At 27.8% G+C, this 25,441-nt stretch overlaps 2 protein-coding genes across 9 annotated transcripts in view; one reads left to right on the top strand and one right to left on the bottom strand.

The window, feature by feature from the left end:
• The window catches only part of LOC119607040 (trimethyllysine dioxygenase, mitochondrial), a 1,356-nt gene extending 1,079 nt beyond the window's left edge, over positions 1–277 (bottom strand). The window contains exon 1 of the mRNA XM_037960769.1: positions 42–277. Coding sequence (XP_037816697.1) covers positions 42–237 — 196 coding nt within the window. The 5' untranslated portion in view covers positions 238–277. The remainder of the gene's footprint in view (positions 1–41) is intronic.
• LOC119607038 (protein phosphatase 1L) overlaps positions 1–25,441 on the top strand; it is a 25,752-nt gene extending 311 nt beyond the window's left edge. Inside the window, exons 1-7 of one of the 8 annotated variants that reach the window (XM_037960765.1) lie at positions 4,215–4,640; positions 14,024–14,207; positions 21,376–21,717; positions 22,336–22,621; positions 22,888–23,031; positions 24,066–24,238; positions 24,303–25,441. In XM_037960765.1, the coding sequence (XP_037816693.1) occupies positions 4,532–4,640; positions 14,024–14,207; positions 21,376–21,717; positions 22,336–22,621; positions 22,888–23,031; positions 24,066–24,238; positions 24,303–24,657 (1,593 nt within the window). In that variant the 5' untranslated portion in view covers positions 4,215–4,531 and the 3' untranslated portion in view covers positions 24,658–25,441. Of the gene's footprint in view, positions 1–4,214; positions 4,641–10,743; positions 11,073–13,497; positions 14,208–21,375; positions 21,718–22,335; positions 22,622–22,887; positions 23,032–24,065; positions 24,239–24,302 lie in introns of those variants that run through there. The other 7 variants (XM_037960758.1, XM_037960766.1, XM_037960762.1 and 4 more) reach the window with 7 other exon arrangements.

Genomic DNA, 25,441 nt, shown 5'->3' with positions numbered 1-25,441 from the left:
CTATACAAAGTTCAATATATATTATTTAACTCAATACTTACAGTTTACTTTCAATAATTTTCCTTCATTTAAATAGGTAATTTCTTCAGCTTTAACATCCTTGGGTATATCTAATAGATTATATCTTCTCTGTTTGGTGGTTTCATTATAACACTTATTACATCTGCAATGATCTCTTAGCCAAAATTGATCAATTTGCAAGTATTCATCTTTAGCACTGTATTTAATTTTCAACATTTTTCTTTTCAATGTCTTAAGCTTGACTTCTGGCAGTAAACTAATTTTGTGAGATTTTTTTGAATATTTATAAAATAATCTTTAGCATAGAATGTATATAAATATTTATTTATTCTACTATTAAGAGTGATAAGGAATATCTCTTTGCTTGAAAATTTTTTTCCACAAAAATTACTGATAAGTATAGATGAGTTTGGAGAGGAAAGTATACAGAGATGCAGATGATTTTTAATAATGTATTTTAAAAACATTTATTTTTAATTTTCAAAAAATATATATTAAAGAAATGCATTAAATACATATATATCATCCTTCTATTGCTTGAATAATATTGATAAAAATTATAAATATTTACGTTTAGGTTTTTCAGTAATGTTATTTTTTGCTGCATATTATCTATTTAATATGTTCGGCAATAATTATTTACATAATTAAACATTTCCTTTTCAAATTAAACGCTTTATAACATCGTATTTCCAAAAATCGATTCAAATATTCATGACAAAGCATTTTTCACAAATTCGTTTGAACAGATAAACAAAAATTTAAATAATTTTCTAAATTTAATCATCATTGTTAATGAGGTCATTCACCTTAATTCAGATTTTTAGTCATCTTTTAGTGAAAAATTTATTTTTTCACTTATTAGTGAAAAATCGAGTTTTTTAGTACAAAAAAATGTAATTATTAGTGAAATATCGAATTTTTATTGAAAAACCGGATTTTTAGTAAAAATTTTAATTTTTAATAAAAAATCGAATTTTTTGCAAAAAATTTAATTTTTGATAAAAAATCAAATTTTTTGCAAAAAATTTATTTTTTGGTGAAAATGAGTTTTTACTAAAAAATTTGAGTTTTAGTGGATTTTTAGTAAAAACCGAAATTTCTGTTGAATTTTCAATAAAAAATGGAATCCTAATTTTAGCAATTAAATGCCGTAAACATATTTTTAAAGATTTATATCAAACTTGTTCGAAATCTTATATTCGATAGTTATTTTATTATAATAACAGAAAATTACGATCAACATTATTCATTAATGAATGCGATCATTCGGCTCCGAACTTTTCCAACATACGCAACAAAATACACAATGCAATGAAACCAACATACATAATTTTTTTCGCTAAGCTGTGTTGTTGTTGCGTATTTATCAAAACATGCAAAAAAAAAATTTTTTTTTTGATGAAATTTTCAGCGTTTGTCTCGGATTTTTGATTATATCTCCGTTATTTACGACGGATTTTGCCCATTTTAAATAGGAAACTTCACGAGAGCATGTCTAACAGAATTATTGAAGATTTGTGTCCCGAAGATATCTGGGGTCTTCAAAAAACTGATTTCAACAGACTATGTATATATATGTTCTTTATAGGGTCGGAAAATTATATTTTGGAAATAACAAACGGAATGACAAACTTCTCACAAAGGTGAAGGGTATAAAAATGCTTGCCCTAGCGCCTCTAGATTAACCAGGAAATGGACATTAAGGTTTAGTTAAAAACTTCAAATTTAAAATTGTAATTTCGAAAACATCTTAACAATATGTAACAACTTATTCGGAACATAACATTGAATTTTTGAATTAAGTTTTAAAACGTTCAATCTTATTGTATTTCAAATGTCAATCTATAAAGAATACACTGGCGAATTATTTTGCTTTCGGAACGAGTTCTTCTTGATTGGCATATATTACAATTGTACTACAATTATAATATTTATATTGCAATACAATCGATCTGTAGTACTTCTTCTCTAATTTTGAACACCAAGTTCGAATCAATTAGATTCTCGCTCCTCTTGATCTTTCCATCGGAGATTTGGCCGCGTATTCTCTTAACTATGTACGCATCATCATATACATAGTTCATACAGTTCGAAACGAGTTACAAAATGCTAATTTCAGTTTGTTGAAGTAAGAGAAACTAATTTAAAATACTTTATAGTAATAGCTTGTAATGGAATATCCGATATAGATTATTATTATGATTGTCCCTAAGTTATGAGCACCGTTCTACATGTAATTGAAGTTCCTTAAAGGGCCAATCTTTAGGTAAAAGATTAACGATTAAATTAAAATTAATCTTCGAAAGATGTTTTTGTGTACTCAATTAGTTAATTTTGTTTGCAAGTTTAGGCGCCCAATGGAGGTGGTTTAAACTTAAGCACGAAATGCAAAAGTGTAAACAGCTGATGCAAAAAAATTAATACAATTTTTATAAATATAAACATTAAAATGTTCTTTTTATTGATTAGTATAAATTAATTAAATTAAATTATATAATAATTTAAGTTTTCATTAATTTTTATATTAAATTTACAATTGTCTTCTTCTTTTTTATAAAATATGCATTGTTTTGATAACAAACAGTGACGTTTTCTGTTGTTTTGTATGGCAACACTGCGAAGTTTAATCTTGTACTCAAAAACATCAAAGGGGATTAACATAAGATTAAATTTATTTTTAGATTAACTCATCTGATTATTAATTGGCATTTGATTACCATCTCAAAAACCCGCTCTAAATTTATCAAAAGCTAAAAAATAATAATTTAATTTTACGCCACGTTTCTGTCAAGTTCTGATACAATGCTACAGAATTTTACCAATTACCTATTATATACCTTTAAGCGCAATTTCGCCCTTATTTTTTATAACGACAACTACATACAATTTAGTTCATCTCTATAGAAACCAAAATAGGTTAATCAAGTTCTTTGGCAAAAACAAACCTGCACGATATAGTGTGTGTATATAGTTTATTGACACTCATTTTAACGCTCAAAGGAAAGGTACATTTAATCAACCATGTTTCCGAAAGAAAAAACGCGCTTTTCTATTAAAATGAAAAAAAAAAAAAACGCTTTAATCTTATACAAAATTAAAAAAAAAAAATAACTTTGACATATTTGTTTAATTAAAAGAAAAAGAACAGTTGTTATCATTAGTTTTATATATAAAGTTAAATTGTTGCTTTTAGTAAAAGTAATTGATTTTAAACACTAACTAATACTATTATAGTAGTACTATTAGATAGTAAACAATTTGTCTAGATTTTTTTATCTACTAATAATACAATAACTAAATGTAATAGCACGAAAAAGAACAAGAGAGAGTAAACATCTAGAACAAAGAGAAAATTTGCAACATGTTTGGCTCAGCGTAAAATAGAATGTACATATATTGTTATAAATGTTTGTAAATGTAGTAATTTATAATTGTGTTAAAATAGAGCACTTAGGCGTATACGTAATGTAATACTAAAAAACCCTCTTAGTACATGCTCACTGACTGACTGGCATACTAACTTATAATGTCTTATAGTTTTGTAAACATTCTTCTCTATGTTTTCATGAACCAATTATTACACTGTGGGTTGAAAAATGTGCCCTTCATTTAAATGAGAGCAGTTTAAAAGTTAAAGTTTTATAAAGCTTTGCTTAAATAACAACGTTTTTAAAAAAATGTCAGACTTAACTTTTTTTAACCATAATTTTCGAAGCTCCCCTAATGTCTTTGGAATATCTCATTTTAATAAAAATTGCAAATAAAAACAATACCCAGCCCATAGTGCTAAAGCAAAAATCGTTTATTTTTTTTTCCTTCAACACTTAGTAGAGTGTATGAAAACACTCAAAAAATTAAGTGGGAGAATTTGAGTCTAACACTAAATTTTGTAGACAGTGGGTTTTCAAAGGTGTTTAGTATAGTGCACTTGCTCGTGTTTATTGTTGTCATTCAAAATTAAAAAATAAAAATAATAAAACAAAAAGAAAAACCAAGAAAAAAATAATTTTATTTGTATTTATTATACGATAAACTATATTATTTTTTATCATTGTATTTCTGCGCTCTTTTGTGTGGTTTTTCTTTTTATTAACATTCTATGCATTTTCTTTTACAGAAAAATAAAAATAACAACCTAAATTGAGATTTATACAGGAATATATTTTTCAGTTGTTTTTGATAAATTCTCTAAATTAGCTAAATAAAAAATATACGTGTAGTGCTTTGCAAATAAAAAAATTAAAGAAAAAATAAATTATAAAAAAATAAGTACATTTTCAAGGATTGTTACAAAATTGAACTTGAAAATTTTCAACATAATTGTATAATACAACAATTACAAAGTGCCTTAAAAGAAAATAATTAGTGCCTTATTAAAGAAAAATGTTTTATTATTAAATTAATTAAAAATGAAGAACAAAAATCCCTTGACTTTAAATGACGTTAAAATCTTCAACAACATTTCCTTTAAATATTTAACAATTAATAATTATGTTTAACCAATAAAATGATGCATACTAATAGCAGCAATACTAGTAATAATAGCCATACTATTAGATGTAATAATCAAACGTTATTTAGTCGTTCCCTTAAACGTTCAATTAGTTTTAATTCAGGTAATTATTAAAATAATTATGATTTTTTCCTCGTTTTGTATGTGTCAATAATTTATTAATTTTTTGTCACATAATTTTATTAAATTGTAGTGGCTGTCATTTATCAATTTCCTTTTATTTATTTCATTATTTTATTTTTATTCATTTAATTAAATTTTATTGCCAAAATTCATAATACAAATACAAATGCGCATTTATATCTTTATTATCGGTATTTCTATACAAATAAATAATAACAATAATAAATAAAATAATAATAAAAAAAAAAACATAGAGACGACCTGATTGATGACGTTTTTTTTTTTTTTCTTTTTCCTAAATGTTTGGTTGAATTGTTGTACAAAGTGATCTTTATCATATGATTTCTTCTTTTTTGTCTGTTGTGAGTTTTTTTTTTTTTAATATTACATACATTTTTTTCTTGAACATTTATTATAAACATTTATGTGTACATATATATTTTACATTATTTTACTGTGACATGGCGTACAGTTCTATTTAAAGAAAAATTTATAAAATGTTGAGCATATGTTTACACAAAACGATTAATTTTATTTAGATCAGTAAACTATCATTGTATTTTAAAAGCTTTCGAATATAACTTTAAAAAAGCTAATCGAAAAACGTTAGAAATCTACGGCTTTTTTAAATAAAAAAAATAAGTTTTGACACTTTTAAGTTCAAAATTGGAATTTTCGAAGAAATGTTCGAAATTGTCATCTTTTGTATTTATGAATGCAAAGTTCTTAGCAAAAAATTACATTAAAAAGTAATGAGTTAAAAAGGTAGCTTATTACTACTTACTCATTGGTATTTTAACTCATGATTGTCCACCATGCCCAACAACTTTAAGAGATGGATTGTGAATTATCTGAGAGATCGTCAGTCGTTCGTTGAGTTTAGAAACAAGCGTTCAATAACCCGTAGGGCGGTGTCCTATCTGACCTACTGTTTAACTTTTACCTCTCTAAACTGCCCACACCTCCACAAGATTTTGGCGACCGGCCAAAACGTTGTTGAACTATGCGAACGAGTGAATGGTTATCTCGGTGAAATACATAGTTTCTTCACTGGACGTAACCTGAAACTATCACCAGCGAAGTCTTCAGCAATACTCTTCACCACCTGGACGAAGGAGTTAAACATGAATTTAGGCGTCGTAGTCGATGGAACCCAAATACCAACTGTGAACCACTCAAAGAATTTGGGGGTTACCTTTGACAGCCTTTTAACCTCCTCAGTTCATGCCATTGTAATTACGCACAGATTGCGAAATAGAAACAAGGCCCTCAAAACGCTAGCCGGCAGCACTTGGGGAATGGACAAAGAAACCTTGTTGGCTATCTATAAAACACTTGACCGGTCAGTGTGGTCTTCTTCGCTAATTGATACCCAGTGGAGAAATATTCAAAGTTGCCAAAATGCTGGCCTACGGACTGCAACGGGCTGCATGCAAATACCCTCGGAGCATCACCTACACGGTATGTGTCCCTCCTGGTATGTGACCGGAAGAGTCATACTAACTTTAATCCCAACACACAGTTGGATACTCCCCCGAGTCATGTCAGGAAGGACCTTCGTGTATACGAAGAGAGCATACGAAGATATGTGCAGGATCCCTTCATAGGGACGCCATCAATACCGCGGATTCAGGTTACTGCATGAATGTCGTTCTTCAGAAATAGAAAATAACCTGCCGCGGAAAACAAGAGTTGCTTTGTCACAATTGATGTCGGGTCGCCGACATTTTCTCAAACTTTCTTAAAGATCTGGGGGCAAACGGTCTACGAAAGCAATTTAAACTTAGAATTACATTCGAAATCAAAGAAATCTTTAATATTTCATTTCACGATGTGTGTTTTTAAATGAGTTATCCCCATGTCGTACAATTCTTTTGCTTATGCACTTTCGAACGTATTAAAGGTAATATAGCTAAGCAGTATCTAATCATTTTATTTGAAGAGCATTGATGTTTTAAAAGATATTTATATTTTTAAAATTTTCCAAATATTGCATTTTTAAAAGAACTTCAATAACAATTAACTATAAATATCAATAATTGCCCAACATCTGACGTAATTGATTGCTATAGACTTTCAACGATAGTACTTATTTGTTAATTGTATAACAGTTCCGATATTTTTGTGAGTAGTTTCCTGGGGAAAAGTCTTCCGGTTATACTGATCGAAAAACATTTGGCTGATTGGAAATCTGGTCGTTCCAAAGCGAAGACTATTGTCTAAAATCTATAAGTCTATTTTACGTAATATTGATTTAAAAGCTATGTTCGATTCATGCTATTTATTACAAAATTCTTCATTCCAGCTATGAACTATTTTCTTTTTCTGTGTAAATATTTTCATATGACAAAGTTTTAACTGCATTTTAAGGATTACTAAGGATTTATTGTTGCCTTAATCTAGGATTATTCAAATATTGTTAAAAGTATACATACAGTTAATTAACTCCCTTTAGAATTCATTATTAAATACATTTTTTTTTTCTAACCGCTAGAAAAATTCAATTATAATTATTGTTATTGGTATATTGTTTTGTCTGTTTTGATCAATATTTTATACTGAAGGCTAAAATAAAAAGTACAAGTAAACACTTACAAGTTCAAGGTCGAACTAAAACTGTATTTGCATAAACAACAGCAACAATAATTTTAATTGTAACAGCAAACAACAACAAAAATTAAATATTTTTCTTTTTTAAAAGAAGAGTGTGACATTTAAACTTGAAATAAATATAAATGGGAGTCAATGATTTAAAAGAATTTATTCTTTTAGGTTTTGTAAAGAAGGGGTGTGTACTACGTACACCTCTACTCGAAGACCCTATGGTCTGTTGTAATTCCTATTTAGAGTTAAGTTTAGGAAAAGTCTGTTAATATTAACATAATAAGAAAATAAAGAAGAGAAGCAAGGTAAAGTTACAGAAATCGCGAAAATGAAATAGAAACCAAGTATGCAGGCAGAAGGATATAAGATAGTTACCGATTTGTATTTCAAAGGTCCCTTAAATTTCCAACTTATTATACTACCCAATTTATTACAAATTCTTTTAACTTGAATATAAATAAATCATGTTGTATTGTTAAAACGTGTTATGTTATACATATGGAAGTTTCACAATCTTCAGAATTGAATGCCTGAGGGAACCTTTTCAAAGTTTTGAGTTACTGGATCTAAACATGTCTCTGTTAAGTAAGCAGGTTTCAGATTCAGATATCAGAGTCCCTGGTGGGAATCAAACACACTACCACCGTACTGAAAGACTAGAACACTACAAATTAATTATTTTGGAGATCAGCTGACAATTAATAAAGTGTTTTTAAAAGAAAATTAACTACATTTTTACATTAAAAAGTCAATATTAAAATTCGATAGGGGCCTATTTTAGAAATTCTATATTTTATTTATAAAAAAAGGTAACAAAATATAGCGGTTTTAATCAGTATGGAAAATAAAAATTTCTTTAGCATAATTTAGGTTGAAATTTAACATTACATGTTAAAAGTTTTTAATTTGCAACCAACACGATTCATTTCATTTACTTGAGTGAAAGAATGTAATTGTAACCAAATGTATATATGTACCTTCTAACTTAAGGTTATTGAGTCAATTAAATTTGTTTTTATATATTACAAACGTGTATTTGTTTTAATACTATATATCACATATGTAAGTAATTACGAGAAAGTATCATTATAACGGTAGTGAGCAAATCACAAAACCCTAGTGACTTAACTTAAGGTCATGTTAAAGTGAATAAATATGTATTTAGGTCATTAATAAAATTATAACAAAGAAGACAATTTATTTGATTTTTTCTACACCTTTCGGCCGTTTACATTAATATAATTTCATGTTTGTCATGTGTCAATATTACACAGCCATATTTAGTTTTATCGCGTTAATCCAACTCCGCCATTTTGTTATTAAGTTTATACAAAATTTTTAAATTCAGCAAACCCATTGGCAACATGTCAACATTCATTTTCGTAGAATTGATAACTTAGACGAGATTTTTGTTTTCATTTAAAGTAAACCATATGTGTAATTTGGTTTTATTGCTTCATTAAATTTTTAATAAACCATAAACTGGAACAATAATTATCACAAACCATTTCTTTACAAAACAAATAAATATTTAATTAATATATTAATCGATTGGGGGTGGTTGAATTTAAAATTTTATGATTATCTTAATGTAATTGGTATGGTAATAATAATGAAAAGGGTTTCTTCTCTTTTTGGTATACCCTTCAACTTCGTGGGCAGGGTGTAAGTTTATCATTCCGTTTGAAATTTCCACAATATTATTTTGCGACCTATAAGGGTCGTATAGCGTACATTTTCTGAAAACCCCATATATCTTCGGGATGTAACTCAAAGTTCGAAAAAATATATAAAGCTTTTAAAATAACCTGTAAAACATCCAATTTTTAGTTTTATTTGAACCCAAAAATTTAAATTTTATTTTTTTAAAGCTTAAAAGCACGCTTTTAAAGTAAACTTATTTCATTAAAAAGCTTTTATTTCCTTAGAATTTAATCTTAAACATGACTTAATGCTAATTTGCCTTAGATTTATTTTACAAATCCAATAATCTTCCACATATTCCTCTGAGTGTTAAACAAACAAAAAACGGTTGTTATTGGATGACAATTGCAGACTTATTGATTTCAATATTTAGTCAGCATATTCTAATTTATTTGTAATTGGAATTAAATAAACATTTCCTTTCATGTATGTCACGTGTTGGCAAAGTAATGTCTTTGTTGGATTTCTATGAAAACAATCAATAAAATGTTTAAAATACTAATTTGCTGATATTTAAGATATAAATTTCCTTAAAAAAATAACAATAAGAAATAGGAAGTGATAAGGGTGCCCTGTAGTCTATTAGTGCGGAGGCCGTGAGTTCGTTTCCCGACAGAGACTCTACCATAATTGGATTACATACATATATGGGAATTTCCACCGAAAAGTCTACTTTTGTCACATCACGTCACGCACCATTAACTGCCAATATCTAGGGAAATTATTTATATATATTTAAATTATATATATTTTTATGTAGAGCTCTAATAGCTTTATACATAGAATAAAGTAAGGGCCAATCAAAAGGAATGGTCTTAAGATATTGTCAATTAATGTGCGTGACGTGATGTGACAAAAAATATACTTTTCGGTGGAAATGCCCATATCCAAATTGGTTTTAAAACTGTCTTAAACAGAATAACTTTGCAGTCAATCCTTAATTTTAATTGCTAATTTATTATAAATTAGCAATTAAACTAAACTAAAAACTTTTACATAGTTTTATGTTGAACAACATATAATGATAAGATTTGTGGTTGTAGTGTTATCATATTATGATGGTTGTTATAATATTTCATCATAATATTTTCCTATTAATTAACATAATCATATAATAACATAACGTAATAAAATCGTTCCGAAGCAATCATAATATAGTTTAAAATAATCATAGTATGGTTCAACGTAATCATATTATGATTCAAAATTGATATTTTCTATTACAGCAAATATGTAATATTATAGTTCGTATTACTAAAGTTTATTTAAAAAACATTAGTTTAAATAAATATCAACCGAATTATGGACTCACTTGATTGATTACAAATTCCGTTGTAACAATTCCATTAAAAGCAAACTGTCCAGATATTTGAACAAACCGAATAAATACGATTTCATGATTTGAATATTTTCAAATAAAAAACAAAACGTTATACACCCTGTTTTTATTTGACATTTTCTTTTCTTATAGACATTTATTAGACATTTCTTTTCACCCCCAAACGAATTGTGGGAATTAAAACAAAATGTGCAAAAATATATAAAATTCACTTCGCACAAACAAAGTATACAAACCAACGACGAGTGAGGAAACTGTTCGTCCATCGTAGGTAAAACTCTCTTTATTCTACTCGCTATACTAGAGCAAAAATACCCCCAAAACAAGCACATAGAGCACAGAATATTTATTTGTTCGTATAGTACTTTATACATTTCGTACTACGAGGTACGTACAAATCGAACACATGTAAAATGGCTCACACACAATTTGTTTAGTTTCAGTCTTTTCTTTACGGTACTAGAGTCAACAAGTTGAAAATACACAAAAACAGTCAAGAAAAGAAAGAAAAATTCAGAAAAAAAATTAAAAGAAACCGACGACAATCACGACAATTGTCTCCGATACATACAGTGAGAGAGAACAGAAGAGAAATAAATAAAATATATTTTTATTTATTTATATGTACAACTTATATTCGTATAAAATAATAATGAAAAAATAAACGGTAAAAATGAAAATATATATTATGGCGAACAGTCAGTTTGGCCAATAAAACAAACAAAACGACGACAAGCAAGCGACGAGAACTAGCAAACCAAAAAAGTTAAATATAGTTTTTGTACACATCAGTTTATTTTCCAATTTTATATATTTTTTTTATAATAAATAGTATATTGTGCATTGCATTATTATATGTACATACATATGTTTAAATTAAAAGAAGAAGAAATACATAAAATACCTACATATGTATGTAAATTACTATATAATAATTGTACATACAATTGCACAATTTTCATTTGGATAAAAAAAGTTTACAAAAGAAATCTCATATGAAATATTAATTAAATGCAGTTTTAAAATTAGAAACCTAATGATTAATTGTTCGTGAAATAATAGTGTTTTTAAAAGACAAATTTCGTTTTAAAATTTTTTAATAAAATTACGCGATACTTGAACGCATTTATTTTAAAAAACCAGATAAAAAAAGAATCTTTATGTGAAATTTGTGAAAAAAAAAACGAAATTATAAAGAAGTGAGGAAGACAAAAATAAATAGGGGTGAAAATCTTTTCTATAAGAAAATAAAAACAACAATTTTTTTATTCTTGGCATATGAATGCGAAAAAATATATAAAACAACAAATTTTTATGAGGTCACAACGACTTTTAAAACATGCTGCACATTGGCTTTATATTAATTATAGAAATAGAGTGAATTAAATTTTAAACTTAAACTCTCCATCGGATTCATTAATTGAGATTGAATTATTTTCTGAAATCGGTTAATTTTACTTAAAATATGTTGAATGTTCAGATATTTGAATTATTATTCTTGTATATATTAGAGAAAAAAAGTTCAAAATAAACCAGATATATTTATATACCACTGATAACTATATGAATATCAAGATTAGATTTTTAGTTTCAAAATAAATATTTCGGAACCCATCAAGAAATATCATATTTTCTAAGTAGCCGGACCTTTTCCTCTGGGTTGTAGCCTTACCTCGCTAAAAGTTTTGTTTAGCATTAACGATTGAAACTTAGGAGTCCCACAACTCCATGGGACAGCGGAAAAAATGTTTACATATTCTTGATCAGGATAGAAAATGCTTTCAAGTTATTGAATAATAAAATAACAACTTGATTGGAGATTTTGATTTATGTCAGCATTAGTTTGGATTGTGTTAACACTTGAATCTAGTATTGACTAAATAAGAATCTGTTATTGAACCTACATATAGGGTAAACATTTTATATAGTACTGTACTGAATAAGAACCTGAGATTGAACTGCAAACTGAATCTAAAAATGAACTTAAACAAACGGACGCTAAAATATATTATTAGACCACATAAAAACCAACGACTGAAACCATAATTGGACGATCTTTATTTAAGCTAAAATTCAATCTGTAATTCCACATGAACACATTCCAATTGCACTATAATAGGTTGCACTTGAACTTTGTAAATCCCTACAATTAAGGCTCCAATTACACTACCTAAAGGCCATCGATTAATGCGGACATTTTACTTCATAAATTTTAACTACGATTAACATTGAAACTGGACCGTACTCGGAAAATTTTAATTACTCTTATACTACATTTCAATTCGAATCGAAATTTTCTTCGCTTTGCATCATTCTGAATTTCAATTTGACGATCCGTTTCTGCGATCATGCACTAGCAGAGTACACACTATCGTATCCCATAGATCTAAAACTAATCTAGGACTAAATCAATATTAAAAATTTATGATTGACGTTCACTTCGAAATTGTCGAATTGTTCCAATTTTTATTATTAGAATTTTGAATAAATTTGATTTCGACACAATATTTTACAAGCACCCTTAAGGAACATTGAATCTTGATAGGTGTTAGTCACGTCAATGTGTTAAAGATCAAATCGAACTATAAAATACTGATGGTTAAATTAAAAATAATTTGATCTACAGATCACCGATCCTTAACTATGATATTTAACACAAAGATTAATAAAACCAAAATTGGCCTAGTTAAGTTTAGACATTATTAAGATTTAAAGATGAGGGAATTCAATACGATTAAGTGAGCATAGAGAACTATAATAAAACTAAGCTTAGGCAAGCTAAATTTGCTTTATATAAAAACCTACAAAATTTTCAAAACCCTTTCGAAGCAGTAAAATGAATTTAATACACTGTAGGGTATAATTATGGTACATGTCATAAATTTAACCGAACATACTCTACATACACAGCTGAGCTTGCCAATATTATAATAATATGTATATTAAAGAAAAATATAATACCACGACAAACAGAACCGATATAAAAACCAAGAGAAAAACATATAATTTAAAAGATTTTCACTTCATAATTTCATTTTTTGGGTCACCTCGAATGCGAAAAATATAAAATGTTTTAAAAAAAAACAGAAAAATACACTTTTTTCATGTGATAAGTGAAGTGATTTTGTGCAAATCATCTTATAATTTCTTTTACAATTAACTCAACAAAACATTTGTTTACTATTTATAGCGTATTTTGTAATATTACAGAAATTTTATAAAATAAAAAAAACACATTAAATAATTAATTAAAATAAAAGAAAATCTATGACAAAAAACAAGTGACTTAGCAGCTGTTTAAAACAAAAATAATTTAAAAGAAAAGTCATTCCTTTTTAAACTTACACGGTTTCAACAATTCGCCCTCAACTTAATTAACTTTAGTACCGATTAGAAAAAACAACAGCAGATAAGCTGGTACCTTTCCTATTACCTTCTGTAACGCGTTCCTTGTTTGATTAATCAATTAATCACACACATTTGTTTATATTGAAATTCGTATTTTTTGTTACGCTACATGGATGACGAGCTTGAGGATAAAGTTTTCTATCAAACATACGTTTCACACATGAAGATCCTATCGAAATTTGCTGTGGGCTTTTCGTCCATTAACTCACCCTTAGCCTATATTTGGAAATTATGTCGTCTCTATGTTTTGCGACCAGAAGTGATATTTTGCGGTGTAATACTATTCATTTTACTACTTTATTTACAAGCTGTCGACACATGGTCACGTGGTTTACTCGGCCGCATACAGGCCACTTTAAGTGGTCGCCAAAAATCGAATCGCATGAAATTGCTGGAGGCATCCGGCCAAGGTGATCATCAATCGTGGGAGGCATTACGTGCACAGAGTTCAGCATATGCGATATTGGGTAGAAGACCTCGCATGGAAGATCGGTGAGTATTTTTTGATAAAATTTATCATTTATTTATAATATTTAGTAGCATGCAGTTTTTCTGTTAAAATACAGTTTTACACTAACATGCAATTTTCAACATAAAATGCAATTTTCCGATTTCACACAGAAATGTAGTTTTTATACAAAACTTCCATTTTTTATTTCCTTTTTGGAATAACGCTAACGGTATTTTAGCGGTATTGGTATTTTGGTTTATTTCTGTAAGTGTATCATAGGGTTATGGGTATTTTGACTTATTTTGGTATCGGTATTTTAGCAATAACGGTAATTAGTCTTATTTCGTTATAAGTCTAATTACCGTTATTGTTAGCGGTAACGATAGCGTAGCGATAACGGTTGCGAACCTTGTTTTACACGAAAACCCAGTTTTACGTAAAAACGCAGAATAACGGTAACGGTATTTTAGCGGTATTGTTATTATGGTTTATTTCTGTAAGTGTATCATAGGGTTATGGGTATTTTGAATTATTTTGGTATCGGTATTTTAGCAATAACGGTAATTTGTCTTATTACGTTATAAGTCTAATTACCGTTATCGTTAGCGGTAACGATAGCGTAACGATAACGGTTGCGAACCTTGTTTTACACAAAAACCCAGTTTTACGTAAAAACGCAGATTCGCAACGAAACCTCAGTTTTACAAAAAAAATACGTTTTACACAAAAAACAAAAACAGTTTTAAACAAAATACCCAAAAAATGCAATTATACATAAAAACGCACTTTTACACAAAAAACTCAGTTTTACAAAAAAACGCAAATTTACATAAAAATTGAGTTTTAACCAAAAAAGTTTTTAAACAAAAATTTTGTTTTTACACAAAATAACTGATTTAAAATAAAAATGTCGCATTAAATCAGAATTTTATTTCATTTTGCACTTATTTCGAGTGCAACTATTATTACAAAACTAAACATTTAATCCTAAAAGTAAGAATAAATATAATCTAATTGGAATCTAAAGAAAATAACAACATGCGAAAGAAAATCAATAGAATACTCTATATGTATTTTAATTTCCGTTTATAGTTTACATTTGCATAAATTGTTTCCATTTACATACATTTAATAATGATGATCATTAAATAGAAATGTATTTATATTAGTATAAAAGGCAATAAACTAACTGACTTTTTAAATAGCTTTATAAAGTGTGTTGTTGAAGCTATAAGTAAACAAAAGTGTACTTGAAAGTAGATACTTTAACCCTTAATGACAGCTGTTAAATATATATCATTATTATTAAATATGTCATTGACAATTTATCAATTAAGAGTGAATGCACTTTGTGCTAAATTGTACATTTAAATATTTTGATACTGTCATTAATAATAAGTATTAATAAATAAACAAGCAAACAACAATTAGTTAAACAAATTATGACAAATTTTACTGAAGATTAAAATTTGTGTACATATTTTTTAATAGATTTTAGCAAAATTATGTCTGAAATTCAATGTGTATTTCATTCTATATGTATATTTGGTAGACATTTTTTTAATAAACAAATACATGTTGGGTAAAAATCTTATCTCCTAATAAATTAAAGGTCATTTTGTCTAAGGGAAAAAAATTCCCAAACCCTAATAGTTTCATTGTAGCACTATTTTAAAGTTCATTCACTTCTAAATATAAATTCATATTCTCTTTTTATTATAGTTTAATTGTATTGTGCACTACTTTTTTGTTGATAACTTAATAGTGTAATAATTTAGGAAACTAAAGTAATATAATCACTCTTATGAAACTGCTGAATTTGCTATCAATATTTGCTGATTATAGAAATTTAATCTTTTATTATTCGTTTAATACATACCATAGTCTCTCTGCCCTTCTTCTTCAACATTTAACAATGACAAGTTAAATACATAATTTAATTACTAAATAATATATAGAGAAAATTATCAAACCAAATATTGTTGGCAATAATGATTATAATAAATATTTGTGAAACATTTAACTTTGCCGAACTTTTTTCTATTTGAATATTAAATATTTGTCTATTAAGGCAAATAATTTGTATTTATTTAACCCTTATTCTGTATGCGTGGGTCAAACAGATTTAAATGCTTTATTTTATTTATAAAAACCATTCTGAAAAGTTTGTTAACAAGTGAAGTTGGATAGATGAAACGTGTTTAGAGGGCATCTTTTCTTCAAAGGCCTTTCTAATAAATAGTCATGATTTTCGGTCCTCAGATAAATTAAAATTAGAGCTCAGTTACTCTTGAATAACTTACATTGAAAAGTAATGAGTTAAAAAGCTAATAAAAGCTCTTTTCACTACTTACTCATTGGTGTTCAGGGATCGAGAGAAGTGTTCCTGTAAAGTTTTAATTTTATTCGGCATATCGCGTCGAAGTTTTAATTTTCAGTCAATTACACCCGATCATTATAAAGGCCTCAGCTTCTGCTTTCTAACTTAAAATTGGTTCAGATTCAACTAAGTTACTGACTTATAAGTGCTTAGGGATACGAAAAAACGTTTTTTACCCGAAACTCAAGATTTTGGAGGTGTTTGGCAAATTTCAAAAACATATTCTTGTTCTACTCTGATCCACCTTTCAGAAAAATAGTATTACTTCCCAGGTATTTCAATTTTCGTTTATTTTGTCTCACTGTGTTATTTCAAAATTTGAGTGGTATGTAAATATTTACGTGAAAAGTCCAAATGTCTAATAAAGGCAACGCGGACCGGGCGCCACTAGTTAAATTCTGATCTACTAAACTCAATTAATTTTGGTATATTCTCATTATTTATGAAACACAAACTATATTTATGTATATGGCTGACCCGGCTATATTCCAAGATGCGTTTATGTTTTTTGGTTTTATATTACGAATGTCGCGATCGATATTAGCCTTAAGGGAGTGGATTGTTTATGGTTTAATTGCATAGCTCCTCACAAGATAAAGTCTTTAGGTTGCAACTCTAACATGGCCAATTGACATCATCAGGATGTCTGATGATAAGATTATCGAACTTTGTGCACTGAAATCTATATTTGAATGACAGGGTGTATCATCCTGCAGAAACCACGTTTATATCTTCCATTACAACACATAAAAAGTCTGGAAACATGTCTCATTAGTTGTACCCATTGAAATGGCGGTTCACAGCAGACACTTATTTTCAGATAACTCTTTAAAAAAATACTGGTTGAAAATGTTTGACAGAGTGTGAATCGGATGGTTAATATTTCTAAGGGCCGATTCAGACATGGAAACTTTAGTTGAGAAACTTTTTCCTAATTCTCTATTAAAGTCATACAGAGAAACTTTTGTTTCAGAAACTATGTATTAATTGCATTGTTTTGTTTTTGTACGAACGAGAAGAATAACAAAACAAAACAAGTTTCCGAGTACGAGAAGCTCTGCACCGCGAGAGAGATGATCGATAATTCTTTCTCTCACACACAAATTCAAAAGTTTCCCAAATAAAGTTTGCCTGTTTAGATCGACCTAAGTAATCTTAAGAAATTAGTTAATGAATTAAATAGAATATTTCATAAATATTTCATGAAGCAATTTTGTTAAAAAAAATTATATTGTATTCGCAACTTTAATTAAAGTAATTTCATGTGTATAATGAAATGTTTCATACATATAATGAAGAACAACTGAAAAACGCGTTTCATTAGCTAAATTAATGAACTTAATGTTAGGGAATTGTGCATAATGGATTTTTAAGTCTGAACATAATTTTTAATTTTATTACAAAATAATGCATACAAAAAAATTGTTGCATTTAAATTAAAAAGCTTTTGAATGGATATGAATTTAAATGGTGAAATAATAATAATAACAATATTTGACAAAATTCAAAATTATGTTCAGTTCTAGTTCAATTCTCTTTCAGTTCTAGTTTACATATAGATACATAATATAAATTTAAATACATATTGAAAATTAGAAACTATATTTTTGATTTAAGACACTCAACTCGTGAAATACCCAAAGTGTATTTGTTTTATTATGACGTCTCATACAAAAAGTAGGTTTACCCTGAAAAAAAAAACTGTCATAAGTGGGCGTGATAATTTGTATATGTATTCTATATAGTGTTTTTTTAATTTGTATAAATTTATTAATATTTTATTCAATAAAATGTTTAGGCTAAATACAAACAACAAAGTAAATAATAACACGCGTTTGTATGTATTCTATTTGTTTTCAAACATTTTCATTTATAAAAAAAATTAAATGTTTGTTTGTGGGTAAGAAATGGGTTTTGAATGAAACTTTATTTGTTTGAAAGTTCATCTATCATAAGAAGATGATGATTTTAAAAACATATTTATATTTTTTTCCAAAATTTAAAAAGTTCTCTCTAAGCATTATATTTTTAGCAAATTAAAGTACAAACATGTTGTTTTCTTATTCGGCACTAATTGTAGGAAAATGTATTTACTGTTAGTGGGTGGTAAATATTCGCCCTTCCGAAAATACTTATATACTACATAAATATATTTATACTACATAAATATGTATGTATGTACGGACGTGTTTTTAGTTTGTACTATTTATTTTTTTAATTTGTATGTATTTTTGTAAAACAAATGTAATAAATAATTCTATTAGTCTTTTTATTGTCATATACGCAGTAGCTAATATTCACTTCTTACAAAATAAAAAATGGCCTGGATTATAAATATAAATAAAATGTCGAGAAAAGCGCCACACTCTTTGATGTTTTGGCAAAGCAAAACAAATCTTATGAAAATTGGTTATAAGCAGGACGAAAAGTGCCCCTACATTAAAATTTACATACGATTCTATTTTCATTTTATTTTATTCAATATGTGAACATCTGTCTTCTTTAAATACCACTTGCATCTGTTTATGGTGATCTTTTCTGCTAAACTGCGAGACTTTTAGTCTGAATACTAACTAAAATATTCGCCATTACTTGCCGAATTTTTTTGCTAATTAATTGCAATTCTCGATTGCATAATATAAATTAAAAGAAAAACATTATTTTAATCAATTTAATTATCTATATACGTCATATCCACTAATCGATTGAAATTATGCTTAGAATATGTCATTTAACATTTTTGACAAACATTTTAACAGACATAAAATACATATTCATATAAAGTAGAGTATAAAGTTTGCCTATAAGTAAATTAAATTTAGAATATCATAAACATTTCTTATAATCCATGCAGTATCAAAAAAATAAAAGAAATTTCAAAAACAAACTAATTAAATTTATTATTAGAAAAAGCAAAAATCGTCATTTCAAACAACAAAATTTATTAAATTTATGTAATATCAAATTTTAACTAAAAATATTTTATAACATACCCGAATACAAAGTAATTTCCAACAATTGTAAAACAAAACTTATAAATAAACAATTGTTTTTAATTCAGTTTTTTATTTTTCATACAAAATGCATGTATGTATGTATTTGTGTTGTTGTTTTATATGCAATAAATTTTATGTTTATTTATTAGCAACAAATTTTTTATGTGAATTTTTCAAAAATATACAAAACAAATGAATTTTGTAGACATAACGCCAACGCTTTGGAAAAACATTCACTCATCCCCACAAAATGCCAAAATTAACTCTCGTCAACAACATTTTTTTTTATAAATGTTTTGCTTAATGTTATTACTTTTTTTATTTTGATTTTGTTGTTTTGTTTAATTTTTAATTATTTCACTCAACCGATAATTTAGTAAAAGAAAAAACAAAAATTAAATACACATTTAGACAAAATAAACTATAAATGGATAAATTTAAAGAAAAACAAAAGAAAAGTTATTAGTCGGTAAGAGTTGAATCTTGAATACCCTTTAGTGTGTGTAAAAAAATTAGCAAGAAATAATATAAGTGATCGAAGTTGTTTCTGAACTAGTATTGAACCAGTGTTGTAGCAATGTGTAACTAGTCAGAGCAGTTCGGTCAGACAGTCCCGAACTACCTATTTAACCTACCACTTGTCAATCGTCACCCCATAGATCTCGAAGATACAAAGGGGACCCTAAATTGGCGATTAACTTCACCCTCGTTTACAAAGAGTACATCCGTAACAAAAGACGAATTAGAGCCAGCCAGGTGGTTAGATGTTAGTGGAAATGACTGTCTTTTTCGGATGTATTGACTCTTTGTCGAACTGTTAGGATGCTAAAGAACTAGCACCGAATTACTGCATACGAGGAAATTTATCGTAGATTCCTTTTAGAAATTGATATCGAACATTTAAGTTCAATTTCGATATAAAAATGTGCTTTCGATACGAAAGCTTATTCGATCACGTATACGATAATTTGTCCCCTAATTTCTTGATATTACTTTAGAATCACAGCAATGTTCTAGCTCCATGGATACTTTTAAAGAAATACCAAAGAACTGAGGCCGAATTACCGCATACGTGATTGAGAAAAATATATCTAATTTTCCTTTTCGAGATGGTGGTATTTGATATCGAACAAGAAATCAAGTACATTTAAGCTTAATTTCGATATTCGGTAATTAAACCCCTGGATTCTTGAAAGTACTTTAGAATGTACAACAAGTCCATTTGATGCTTTTCAAGAAGTGTTTCTGTTATCACTCATGCTAGAATTAGTTTTTTAGAACAAGTTCTAAGATGTTTCCTGGGAATCGTCTAATATTCTGAAATTAAATTGTAATTCTCTACAAGAAAAACTTCTATGTTATCACTTTAACCCCCATTATCTCAATGTCTGGATGTTAAATTGACAGTTTTCATACAAAAATTATTTTAACCGGCAGAATATCTACCGGTTAAACGATAACCGGAGTTGGTGTTAACGGGGTAAATGTGGAATTTTTGTGAGTATTTATGTAATTCAGTTTAGTTTAGAAAAATAGACTTATAAGTTTTTAAATTTGACTAGAAAATGGAAGTGATCACTGCTTATCGGCTATTCTTTAGAATAGTTTTATTGAAATGAAAACTATGATCACAAGATTAAAAGTTTTCTTTATGTTTATTTGTAATTAAATGTATTTCAGTTTCTTATTTATTATTTTAAGTTTATTGTATTTAACATAAAAACAAATATTATATTGGCATTTTCATCTTATTTATATATATACAAACAATAGATAGTTTGTTTATTTTGTATGTTTTCTTATTTTATTTATATTTTTACTTTTCCATTTCAGATTCATTATCGAGGAAAATATTAACAATAATACAGGCATTTCATTTTTTGCCGTATTTGATGGTCATGGCGGTGAATTTGCAGCTGATTTTGCCAAAGATATATTGGTTAAAAATATTTATAACAAGGTCATCGAAACAACAAAGTTGTTGAGTGTCCAAAAACTAGAACAGAAACATTTGACGGCAGCTAATGCAGCCGATAATGATAAAGACTATGTAGAATATGATGCTAGTCCGTATTTGAAAAGGAAAGCTAGCCGCAAAGACAATAATAATGATGGTAGTAATAAGGAAAATGAACCAGTAATTAGGAGACGTGATAGTTTACGAAAGACCACAAGGTAAGTCGATTTAAAAGTTTGTTTCATAGAATATAGTGGACTTAAATCGAAACGGTACGGTCTAGTTGTAGCAAGTAAATGCTTTATTTACATAAAAAGCATCACTCAGAATAAAAAGACATTCAAATTTGTCTGCTATATATTATTATATTCAGAAATATAATATATATGTATGTAGGTATGTAAATATAGAGTTCCATTGAAATTTGTATACAATTAAAAATGTTTAAGATTTCATTTACAAATGTTTTAAGAAAAACAAAATATTTTCCTTTTTATTAATAAAATAAAACAATAACAATACAACTCAGTAAAATGCGCAGCAAATTATTAAATTTCATCAAACTGGAAAAAATAAGATTTACAATCTGGACATCACAAAACGTACAATAAAAACAAGAAATACGAAAACAATTAAATGTACAGACATCATTAAAAAGTGTTTTTTTTTTAATTCAGCGGAAACGCAATTCATTATGACTTGATTAAATTGAAATATTAGGATTTCACAGTAACAAATCTTTGATATGACGTAGTGATACAGCATGTTTAATCTATTGATTGAAATGTAATTTTCGGAAACATATTCTTAAAAATAACTTTTTATTTCATTTGCAGTGTGACCGATGATTGTGCTTCTAAAAAAACGAGTGAGAAAGATTCATCAGATGTTTTTACTCTACAATTAAACTCCCTCTTACGTGGTGTAGGCGGTGGTTCTAGTGTTAAGGATAGTTTTTTAAATAACAATAATAATAAAGATTCAACGACCAACGATGGCAAGGGACCTCAACAGTTTGATGCCAAGTGTTATATTGAAGGTGGTAAAATTAATTTCGGTAAATTAATTACCGATGAAGTACTAGCAGCCGATTATAAATTGGTGGAGGCAGCAAAGAAAACGGTTTGTATGACAATTAAACAAAATGCAACCAAATGAACGCACTTGTGATTAAATAAAATTGATTATATTTTTTTGGGATATTAATATACAAGAAGTAATATAATACACTTTATATAAATTTTATTTAAGTTCCTTATGAAAGCTTATTTAATCACATCTGGTCTAATTTGATTACAAATTTCAAAGTAAATCCATGTAATTTTTCTTGTCTTTACTTTAAACTTTGTTTATTACGCTTTTTAAAATGTTTATTTATATTATTTTAGACCAACATTGCCGGTACTACAGCTTTAATAGCCATCATTCAGGGCAGCCGTTTAATAGTTGCTAATGTTGGCGATTCACGCGGTGTTATGTGCAACTCTAGAGGAATTGCCATACCCCTGTCTTTTGACCATAAACCACAACAGGTATGTTCCAAAAATATGTGTATGAAATCAATTAATAGAAAATATATAATCACGATTTCCATACATAACTAATAGACATCTGAAACAAACATGTATAATTGTAATTTTTAAAAAAGTACTAACTTTTATCAAAAAGGGTACTTTTCATGGATTAAAAGTATTAAATTCTTTTTGACTATTAAGAGCGGGTTTTTGAGATGGTAATCAAATGCCAATAAATAATCAGATTAGTTAATCTAAAAATAAATTTAATCTTAAATAAATTTAATCTTTGATGTTTTTGAGTACAAGATTAAACTTCGCAGTGTTGCCATACAAAACAACAGAAAACTTCACTGTTTGTTATCAAAACAATGCATATTTTATAAAAAAGAAGAAGACAATTGTAAATTTAATATGAATATATAAAATATATAAAAATTTTATTAATTTTTTTTGCATCAGCTGTTTACACTTTTGCATTTCGTGCTTAAGATTAAACCACCTCCATTGGGCGCTTAAACTTGCAAACAAAATTAACTAATTGAGTACTCAAAAACATCTTTCGAGGATTAATTTTAATTTAATCGCTAATCTTTCACCTAAAGATTGGCCCTAAGTAGTTTACTATCTAATCTATGGAGTAGACAAGTATATGTACTAATGTTCTATGGGCCGGGTTATTGTCAAGACTGTTGACTATTTTATTGACTATTCTGTGACTATATTATGGACTAATCGATTAACTATATGGACTAGTCTATTGAATAATATATTAACATCTTACTATTCTACCCACTAAAACTTATATTTGCCACATTATGGGCAAGTCTTTAAAGTAATTGACTAATGTGGGGGCCACTTATGGAAGTTTGTAATATAAAAAATTGTTAATATTTCGTGGAGAGTTTTTTTCGATGTCAAAAGTACCGACATTTTTAGGTCTTTTTAGATTATATTTCGAAAATTTAAATTTAAACTTAGTTTCAAGTTCTGTAATGTCTTCATAACGATTTTCATTAAACAAAAACAATTATACATTATCCATTGATTAGGTAAGAGAACGTAAACGTATACATGATGCTGGTGGCTTTATAGCCTTCCGAGGAGTTTGGCGTGTAGCTGGCATATTGGCCACCTCCAGAGCTCTAGGAGATTATCCTCTAAAAGACAAAAATCTAGTCATAGCTAATCCTGATATTTTAACATTTGATTTAAATGATCACAAGTAAGTAAATTTATATAAAAAAAATAACAAAAACAAACATAATTATAATTCTCCCCCTTTTTAGGCCCTCATTTTTAATTTTGGCATCTGATGGTCTCTGGGATACTTTCACTAATGAAGAAGCTTGCAGCTTTATTAAAGAACACATCAATGAACCAGATTTTGGTGCCAAATCATTGGCCTTGCAATCGTACTATCGTGGTTCTGTAGACAATATTACTGTTTTAGTAATAGCCTTTAAGAATGGTGTATACCGCATTGGTTCAGCAGCAAACACTTCGTCGGTAACAAATACTGCATCTTCGTCAGCTCATGGCTCAAATGTGCCGAACAATTCAAACAAGGAGTCCTCTAAATCAGCCGCCTCTGTTATTGCCTCGACCAATTTGAATCGCTCGAACAGTGTTCGTACTAAATAATAAGAAAAACCTATTAGTGTTTTAAAGTCTTTAACGTAAGATTGTCGGAGTCTTTGTTGCATTCTAAAAATCGCGCACCTAAATGAATTTTGTTATTTCAAAATCCCCGCCTAACATAAGAATAACAAAATGCTACATCATTTGAAGAGAAAAAAGTGCCCAAAGCTAAAAAATCAAATTCATTTATGTAAAATCTACGCATTTTAATATTTAAGTTAGATTTTGTTTTAAAGTAAAACAAACAAAGCAAATGAAATACCCACCACACCCGCCTGCTTCTTATAGAGCGCTTCTTTCATATTTATTATAAACACAAACCCACTCTACACCAAACCAACTCCTTTTCTCTATGAAAAAAATTCTTTAAGATTTTATTTTGTTGTTTTTTCTTTTTATAGGCTAGAAATGAACTGAAAAATGGAAATTGTTGAAAAATTAATTCATTATAAATTAATTTATCTTTTTTGTTTGTTTCCTATTTTATTCAATTCACATATTTATTGTTTTTTTGTTCTTATTAGAATTGTATAATGATTGTATTTAATTTATTTACACACACCAACACCTCACTTTAATTATTTCTTCTCGTATACGTTAGTTTTAAACGAGTTTTCTAAAATTTATTTCTTTAAACCAAATATTTAAAATGAAAACAAATTATAAGTGTAAAATTTTAATTAACTAAATTTTTACGATAACAAAATTAGATAAATTTCAATTGAAATTGTTGAAAAATTAAAAAAAAATACAGTTACCAAAACGAAAATATACTATTTAAATAATA

Source organism: Lucilia sericata, unplaced genomic scaffold, assembly GCF_015586225.1.
Source record: "Lucilia sericata isolate MDLA Ls3-8-SP2 unplaced genomic scaffold, ASM1558622v1 Contig000650F_arrow, whole genome shotgun sequence".
Taxonomy (NCBI): Eukaryota; Metazoa; Arthropoda; class Insecta; order Diptera; family Calliphoridae; genus Lucilia; species Lucilia sericata.
Note: the sequence above shows the minus strand (reverse complement) of the source record. Positions and strands in the feature narration are given on the sequence as shown.